Source organism: Columba livia, chromosome W (genome assembly GCF_036013475.1).
Source record: "Columba livia isolate bColLiv1 breed racing homer chromosome W, bColLiv1.pat.W.v2, whole genome shotgun sequence".
NCBI lineage: Eukaryota > Metazoa > Chordata > Aves > Columbiformes > Columbidae > Columba > Columba livia.
The window spans coordinates 15,254,832-15,264,642 of record NC_088641.1 but is presented as its reverse complement, the minus strand read 5'-3'; the positions used below and the strand labels follow the sequence as shown (position 1 = coordinate 15,264,642).

The window sequence follows — 9,811 nt, the reverse complement described above, 5'->3', positions numbered from 1 at the left end:
TTTGTTGATATGTCCGATTCAAACGTATCGCCATTAAATTGCTTACTGAAACATTAGAAGGAGGCTGGGTTTGGACAGTTTATGCATAAAAAGAAGTGTAATTGTGATCTGTTTGCATATTTGAACTCGGTATTCGGTTTGCGTGTCTGAGCTCAGTATTTTAGTTTGTATGTTTATATTTGGTACCAAAATAATTTGCTTGGGGAAATAATTACAAAATAAGAACCGGTTCCGTTACTAAAGTACCACCTTGCTCCCCCTTCAGATGCATATGTACACATGAAAGTAAATTGAGTTAGCTGTATTGCAGTTAGTGTTGTTCTGTGGATAAACTGATTTGGATCTAAAATTAATGTCAGGGATTGATGCTTAATATGCTGTTTATTGACATCTGTAAGAAGTTACAAAAGGTAGGAGCTGAGGGATGTAACTATTGTTCAGCTAATTGGAATTGCATATAAAGTTTGTAGTCGCAGGAATTAAATGAAGAGAGAAAAAGGGCAAAAGGAGCCCAAACCTATGCCCGGCAGCTTCTCCTTGATAAGCTGTGGAGAAAAAAAAAAAAAAAGTGAAAAGCTGACTGTCTGCTAAAGCGCTGGAAAAGGTGGGGGGAGCGGTGGCTGCTAGAGCTGGAATTGCAGCTCCTCTCCTCTCGCTTGCCGCCTGCGGGGGATGAAGCAGGGGGGGGATCATCAAACGTAATAGCATCCCTGCGGCAGGCAGTAGGTGTGGGGGGAACCAGTCTATGTAAAAGTTCGGTTTTCGCCAGGGGATTTAGTAATCTGGAAGCAATCGACTGGTCCTTATCGGAAAAATTCAGATAAGGTTGCAATAATTAAGATGATAATTAAGACGCAGAATCCTGATTGGGATGATTTACAAGTTATTTTGGATACATTAATGGATTCTGCAGAAAAGGAAATGGTTATATGGGTTGCAAGGGATAAAGTGAGAGAAGATATTCGGAATGGGAAAGTAGAGCGCAATGTTGATGAGAACTTTCCAAAAGAAGATCCCCATGGAATTATAATACAGGAGGCGGGTTATGCCGTCTCCGGAGATATCAGGATTGGTTATTGATTGGTGTTCAAACTGCTATGCCAAAGCAAATGAATTGGTCAAAATTGTATAACGTAAGGCAGGAAAAGAATGAGTCTCCCTCGGTCTTTTAGAAAGATTAAAAGAGGCTGCCAAAAGATATACGGATTTAGATATAGAAATGGAACAAGCGAAAACTCAGTTGGCTTTAATTTTCTTGGGACGGTCTCAAGATGACATTCGGAAGAAATTGCAGAAATTAGAAGGTGCACAATTAAGGGATTTGGGCGTAATGTTAGAAACAGCTTGGAAAGTTTATAATAATAGAGAAAAAGAGCAGTCGAGACGTCACCAGCAAAATTTGTTAGCTTTGATCCAGGGACAAGGCAGGGGAGTAGGGGTCCGTGGTAGGGGAGCTGGAAATAGTCGAGGAGGAGGTCGGGGAAGTGGTTCGTGGAATACCCAAGGACATCCCCTGAGACCCCTTGTGAGGCTTGGCATCAATCAATGTGCTTATTGTAAGCAGGAAGGACACTGGAAGAATGAATGCCCTGCTAAGAACCCCGCGGGTCAGGTGTCCAATGTGGTGGGAAATGCGATACAAACTATGGTGTTGGGGGAATACAGTAATGACAGCTGACTATATGAAGGCACGAAAGTGAAAACTCAGAATAATGAGCCCTTAGTGACAACACAAGCGGGAGACCGGGGCCTAAGATTTTTAGTAGACACAGGGGCTACTTGCTCTGTATTCAATTCCTTACAGGGGGCGGTAGGTCACAGAGCTACAACAATTGTTGGTGCTACAGGGAAGGAGGAAGTACAGCCATTCCTGCAACCCTTGGATTTGTGTTTTGGAGAAAAGGAACTAACCCACGAGTTCTTATATGTTCCAGATTGTCCAGTTTCTCTTTTAGGACAAGATTTGCTGACTAAATTAGATGCCATAATAACATCTGAGGATGGAGATTTGGTAATGAAAGTTCCGGAGTCAAAGGTAGGACAAATTTTACTATTAAAGGAAAATCCAATTGTAAAGATACCACAGGCAGTAGAAGACGCAGTGATTCCCACAATATGGGAAACTGACATACCCGGGAGGTCAAAAGCAGCTAAACCTGTGAAAGTGGAGCTGAAGGAAGGTGCTAAACCAGTACTATTGAGGCAGTACCCATTGAAATTAGAAGCTAGATTAGGAGTAGTATCTTTGATTGAGAAATTCGTGAAATATGGAGTTCTAGAAGAATGTGAATCAGAATATAATACTCCAATCTTTCCGGTAAAGAAACCTGATGGTAGTTATCGACTAGTCCAGGACTCACAGGCAATAAACCAGATCATTAAGGATATACATCCAGTAGTTGCAAATCCATATACCTTGTTAACATCTGTGAAAGAGGAATATAAATGGTTTACAGTACTTGATTTAAAAGATGCCTTCTTCTGCATACCCCTTGACCAGGAAAGTAAAAAGTTATTTGCTTTCAAGTGGGAAAATCCACACAACGGAAGAAAGACCCAGTTAACCTGGACACGCCTTCCACAAGGATTTAAGAATAGTCCGACTATCTTTGGGAATCAACTAGCCAAAGAGCTCGAGGAGTAGACTACAAGAGGCCATATCGGCATATCGGAATTCCCCGACAATGGTATTTGTTGCTGCAATATGTGGATGATATTCTGATTGCTGCTGAGACCCAAGAACTCTGCATCCAGGTAACAATCAAAATATTGAATCAATTAGGAATGAATGGATATAAAGTGTCGAAAAATAAAGCTCAGATTGCATCCACGACTGTGATCTATCTAGGATGCGAGCTTTCTCAAGGGCAGTGAAGACTAGGTATAAACTGTGTGCATGCTATCTGTGCTATCTCAGAACCGTGTAACTTACATGAATTAAGATCTTTTCTAGGAATGACAGGATGGTGCAGGCTCTGGATCATGGACTATGGGCTTATTGCCAAACCTTTATGAGGCACAGAAGAATAAGATCTTAGAGTGGGGAAAGCCGCAACAAGAAGCTTTCCAAAAATTGAAACAAGCTTTAATAAAAGCACCTGCTTTGAGCCTACCTGACTTAAGCAAAGACTTTCAGTTATTCGAACATGAACGACAGAGACTTGCCCTAGGAGTATTAACCCAACGGCTGGGATCCTGGAAAAGGCCTGTAGGTTATTTCTCTAAAAAACTTGATCCGGTAAGTGCTGGATGGCCGGCGTGCTTGCGGGCGGTGGCTGTTACTGTGATATTAATCCAGGAAGTTCAGAAACTGACCATGGGGAAAAAGATTGAAGTATTTGTATCCCACATGGTGACTACTGTATTGGAAAAAAAGGGGGGTCATTGGCTTTCCCCAAGTAGAATGATGAAATATCAAGCGATTTTGACAGAACAAGATGATGTTATCCTAAAAACAACTAACCTAATGAATCCAGCTGTGTTTTTAAGCGCAGAGACTGAAGAAGAAGATCTGGAACATGATTGTGTGGAGGTCATCGAATACACCCACGCAAGTCATCCCGATCTGAAGGATACCCCATTGGAGGAGACGGATTGGGAACTTTTTACTGATGGCAGTAGTTTTGTGGAAAGCAGAGTGAGGTATGCAGGATATGCGATTACTACTGCCAAAACAGTAATTGAAGCCAAATCCCTACCACCAAACACATCAGCACAGAAAGCTGAGTTGATTGCCCTAACTAGGGCATTGGAGCTCAGTGAGGACAAAAGGGTCAATATTTGGACTGATTCAAAATATGTGTTCGATGTTGTTCATGTGCATGGAGCCCTCTGGAAAGAGCGTGAACTACTTTCCTCTCAGGGAACAAAAATCAAATACCAGAAAAAAATATTGAAATTGATTAATGCCGTTCAAAAGCCATCACTAGTTGCCATTATGCACTGTAAAGCTCATCAGAGTGGAACATCGAAAATTATTGAAGGAAATTGACTTGCCGATCAGACAGCTCAATCAGTGGCACAACAAGTTTGGACAATGGTGGGTCTTGTCTCCCAGAAGGTAAGAGCAATTGATTTATTACCTTCAGAGGCACCTAAATATTCTACAGAAGACGAGAGATTGGCAAATTTAGTAAAAGCCAGCAAGGATAATTCTGGGTGATATGTAACCGTCCAATGAACAAGTTGTGGTGCCAATTACGACTATGAGAGGAATACTTCAGGCAGAACACCAGAAGTGTCACTGGGGTGCAGAAGCATTGGTAACATATCTGAGAAAATGGATTATCTCAGTCCAGAGAGTCTATCACGGCTATGTGTGAAATTTGCTTGAAAAACAATCCTTTAGTAAAAAGAAAGATAGATATGGGGAAAATTAAGACAGGAGTACAACCATGTCCTGGTTTTGTTAAAAACAAGTTTCTCTTTCAGTGAATTTTGCCTGTCAGCTAAAGCCTTCATATTAACTGCATTTTCCTGGAGAACCAGATACATGTTTTGGTAAACATAGCAATGGAATGCAAACTTATTGATAAGCATGGATGGACATCTCGTGAGAGGGGCAACGAGAAACCGGTGACCAAGAAACTGACCAACTGTGTATAATATCCCATTCACGTGAATACTTCATATAAAAGTGGGAGATCACGAGGATCTCGTCCCTTTTCCCTTTTGCCTTTGCTTTTTCCCTTCTGCTTATGGCCGACATTAGGAGAGGACCTTGCTAGTCGTCCCTGCGAACTGAGGCCTAGTGAGAGACTAAATCCAGCTCCGGTGTGCTGCAGAGTCTAATCCAGGACTTTGGTTGCTGGCTCTGCAGTTGCTGAGACTTTCAAGATTGGTTTTGTATATTTTGTATTATTTTCTCTGTTCTTATTAGTGGCATTAGTAAAACATTGTTAATTTTTTCAATTCTCTTCTCTCTGTCCTTCTTTCCCTCCCGATCATCTGTCCTGAGTGGGAAGGGGGGAGAGGGAGGGGCAAAAGGGGGAAGTGGGGGGGAGAGGGTGTTAACAATACATCTTCCAGGGTTTTATTGTCACCCCACAATCTTAACCCTCGACAAACCAGGAGATTATTGGCAAATAGATTAGGTGGAACTCCCCAGAACTCGAGGATTCAGATATCTATTAGTTGGGGTAGATACCTTTTCAGGATGGCCGGAAGCTTTCCCTGTCGCACCAACCAGGCACAAGTAACTGTAAAATGGTTACTAAGGGAAATGATCTGATAGGGGACCACACTTTGTTGCTCAAGTGGTAACACAGTTTGGCAATTAAATGGGAATTACATACCCCATGCATGGAGACCCCAGTCTAGTGGACAGGTGAAGAGAAAGGAAGAAAGAAAAAAAAAAATAAAATCAAACCTAAAAAGGCAACTTAGCAAGATTTGTCAGGAACCAAAAATTCAATAACGCTGAAGCCATTGCGTATTAGGATTAAACCTAGGAGCGGAATGTTAGTAAGCCCATATGAAATTTTGTATGGCAAACCATATGAAGCACCTGATCCAAATCCAAGTGTGTTTGTAAAGGGTAATCAGAATTTATACAATTACATGTTTCATTTGCTAACAGCGGGACAGCAGCGGGTGAACCCCAGCCTGGCCCACTCCGCCGCCAGAGGGAACAGTGCAGCGCTGCGTGGGGACCAGCCCTGCCCGGCCATGATGCTGCCCGCGGCCGGTCCCAGCCCTGGGCAGACCTGCGGGGCCATGCTGGTCGCCACCGTGTTCCTGCAGTCTGTCTGCGTGGCCGTCACCTTCCTCTACCTCACCAACGAGCTCAAACAGCTCCGGGACACATACTCCAAGAGCAGCATCGCTTGTCTCACTAGGGAGGAAATGGGAAATTTCATCCAAAATTTGGATCTAATTGAAAGTCAAGACAGAGCGACTGACCCCTGCTGGCAAGTAAAGTGGCACCTGGGAAAGGTAATTTAAAGGATGTCGAAAAGCTACGAGGAAAACATATCTGCAGTCAACACTGACAGAGTGCTGACGCTGTCACAGACCGATGGGCAGCAGCCGTATGGTCCCATCAACAGGATTGTGGCACATCTGATGGGTAACAGCAACAGGAAGAATTCCCTGTCCCCATGTATAGATTCCTCACCCAAGAGAGGGAATGAAGAAAGAAAAAAAAAACAAAAACAAACAAAACAAGCAAACAAAAACAAAAAACCCAAACAAAAACAAAAAACCAAAAAAAAAAAAACAAAAAAAAAAACAAACAAAAAAACAAACAAAAAAACAAACAAACAAAAACAACAAAAAAACCCAAAACAAAACAAAACAAAAAAAACACACAAAAAAAACTGGGAATCATCAAGAAAAGGCCACTCTTTCCTTTACAATGTGGAACAGAGAAATGGTGAATTAGTGATACCCCAGACAGGCTTTTATTACATCTACTCACAAATTTATTTTCGTTTCTGTGAAAACGAGAACGAGGATTCAGATTTGTTAGCACAAGTCAGGAACCCCAAACAGCTCGTCCAATATGTTTACAAACTGACTAATTACCCAGAGCCCATTTTGCTCATGAAAAGTGCAAGAACAAGCTGCTGGTCTAAAAAGGCAGAATATGGACTTTACTCCATCTACCAAGGTGGTGTGTTTCAGCTGAAAAGAGAGGACATTTTCGTCTCCATCAGTAGTGGTGACATAGTTGACATGGACAAAGAAGCAAGGTTTTTTTGGAGCCTTTATGATTGCTTAAAAGATTAAAACTGTGCTCCAAAGAAGCCATGATGAGGGTCAGTTGTTGAAAGAGCTGATTAAAATGGAGTGAAAATGCATTGTCTAGGAATAGAAAAGCATTTTCAAAGGGGGGAAATGTTACAGTTGTAACTAAGTTTTGTAAACTATATCCAAGATTCTTACCTTATCTTGAGGCTTTGCAGGTTGTATACAAAAAGAGAACTGAGAGTTAGTCCTCAGTTAGTCCTTATCTTATCTTGAAAGGATAGGATGTGCTGAGACTGCACATCTAAGAAATCCAAGAATTTTACATGATTTCACAATGAACATAGGAATAGCGCGCATGCGTGGTGACAAAAGGTGAAAAGTACACGAGTGAAGAAGACTTCTTACTTCATCCTGAAGACCCCCTGAACGACCACCAGAGGACACTGCGCATGCTTAGAGTAGTTCCAAGGTGTTGCAACTGATAGTGTGAAATAGTTGTGTAATCTGATGAATATGCAATACATATGTTGTAACCCTAATGAATATGTATGTAACCAAATTGTATAAATGTAGTGGAGTTCGAATCAGTGGTCGAAGCCAGCTTTGGGTGCGAACCCCTGGTTTCCCAGCGCTGAAATAAAAGCACCACATATAACTACGTCCGTGGTTATGTGTCTCGTTTGCTAACAAAGGAACTGCCTGTTTGTGAAGCAAACTAGAGAAATAAAAAAAAAAAAACATACCAAAAAAGAGGGCTATAACAGTTCATTTAACACCCACAGATCCTCTTCACATCCTTTCTGGTTCACATTGATGTCCTTCAGCTATGTTGGCCAAGAGAGTGTGTGCAGGGTGGCCAGGGTCCCCCATCCCTCTGCATGCAAGCATTTGATTCCATCCTCCCTGACAGAGATTTGTCTGGGACAAGGGGCAAAGGGAGAGAAACTCTCCTTGCTGAATCTGTGGTCAGTATCAAAGGACACTTCCAGGTCACATATGGCAGTGCCTGATAATTTTAGGCACTTGCAGAGTCAAGCAACTACTAAAAAGGCTTTTGGGAATCTGGTCTTTTCTCTTAGGCACCTATGGTCTACCTGTTTCAGAACTCTGTGTCTTTTTCTGGATCCTTAACTCTTTTTTCCTGCATGTTTTCTCCTTTACTCAGCCCAACTCAGGAACTATCTTTTATTTCATGTAAGGTATGTGGCTACTGTGCCCTCAGCCCACCATCTAGCTTGAGGCCTATAGACATAAAGAAATAAAACTATTATTACTTAGAATAATAGAACAACAGAATAATAGAATAATGAGTTATCCTTAGAAATCTCATTAATGCCAAATGAACCACTATGTGTCCTGCTTTTGTCCCCTCCTTTTGACCAGTGACTGACTGTGACAGTTGCACATCCCCCTCCCCCCCCTTTTCCTTCGATGTGGAATGTGCATGCACATCCCCCTCTCCCCCAACACATCCCCCACCTCTTCAGTGGGGCAGTTAATAGTTCCTTTTGTTTGCCGTTAGCCAGGAGAGGGGAGAGGCGCCAAGAAGTTTCTGGGCGCCCATAGCCAGAGCGGGGAGTGCAGAGAAGCCAAGAAGTTTCGGGGTGCTCATAGCCAGAGTGGGGGTTGCAGAGAAGCCGAGAAGCTTCTGGAATGTCCACAGCCAGATCTGACAAGACTATAAAAACGGGGTTCCTGCTGAGGATCCCTTTTGTGTGGTCCTCTCAGAGCTGCGGGTCTGCTGCAGCTGATGAGCCCTCCCCATAGACTGGGACGCCATCTAAGGTAACCTCCCAGGACTGGGACTGCCTCACCTCCGCGTGTGGGTGAGTGGTAACTTATTAGATATACACTTGAATAATTCCTCGCTGCATAAGCGAGTGTAGGTCCTTGACGGAGGCAGGCAAGTGTATTTCCTCACCAGATAAGCAAGTGTATTAAATAATTCCTTGCTAGATAAGCAAGTGATTTCCTTGCCAGATAAGCGAGTGTATTTTCCTGGAGTCAGGGACGGCTCTGGTGTTGTTTTTTTGTGAGTGTGGCTATGCACGCTGTGGATCTCCATTATTCTTATTTGCTGTACCCCAATAATTTCTTCAACTGATATCCGAACCTGTATTTTATATTACCAGAGTGCTAACTAATTGTATAAACCCCATTTCTTATTGGTTGTTTTCCCAGACTTTCCTGGACAGAATAAAAGTCTGTTTTGGACATCGTTGTCCGCCTAAAACTAATTTCTGGGTCCCTCCGTGACACTGGGCATATGAAATAAGATGCTTGATTCAGGGTTACCTTGCAGAGACTGGTTTGTTATTCTAACCAAGTTCTGGGAATAACAGTAAATTTTTCATCTTGGAGAAATGAGACAAAGCCTTGGAGGGAAGAGGGGCCCAAGAAAGCTGGTTAATATTCAAGGATCACCTCCTCCAAACTCAGGAGCGATGCATCCCAACAAAGAGAAAGTCAAGCAAAAATGCCAGGAGGCCTGCATGGATGAACAAGGAGCTCCTGGGCAAACTCAAACACAAAACGGAACCCTACAAAGAGTAGAAGCAAGGACAGGTAGCCTGGGAAGAATACAGAGAAGTTGTCCAGGCAGCCAGGGATCAGGTCAGGAAAGCTAAAGCCCAAATTGAATTAAATCTGACCAAGGACATCAAGGGCAACAGGAAAAGCTTCTATAGGTACATCAGTGATAAAAGGAAGACTAGGGAAAATGTGGGCCCTCTCCAGAAGGAAACAGGACACCTGGTTACCCAGGATATGGAGAAGGTTGAGGTACAAAATTGTTGGAACGATAAAGGACTCAGCACTCCGATTCAGTGTGAATCACACAAAGCCATTTATTACAGAAACAAGCCTCCTTATATATGCAACTATTCTCTGATCACGTGTCCACGCTCCAAGCATGCATTCACTAATTGGATATCATCTATGTTCACAAGCTGTCCATGCGCTGGAGTCCCACTGCTAATAGGTGCGTTGATTTACACCACATTGGGGCCTTGTTATTTCGGAGTTGCTTCTCTCCCACAGCAGGTCCTGTTCCCAGCCTTGAAATTCCTAGCTGGTTCAGTAACAAATCTCCATCTAACAGCAACCCCTCCACACAAAATGA

At 42.8% G+C, this 9,811-nt stretch overlaps 1 protein-coding gene across 1 annotated transcript; it reads left to right on the top strand.

The window, feature by feature from the left end:
* The first annotated feature begins 5,056 nt into the window (after nucleotides 1-5,056).
* Nucleotides 5,057-6,721, top strand: LOC135577005 (tumor necrosis factor ligand superfamily member 10-like). Its single transcript, XM_065044446.1, is given in 2 exon segments — nucleotides 5,057-6,690; nucleotides 6,692-6,721. Coding segments are annotated over 2 exon segments (1,263 nt in total). The 5' UTR covers nucleotides 5,057-5,457.
* The last annotated feature ends 3,090 nt before the right edge of the window (nucleotides 6,722-9,811 follow it).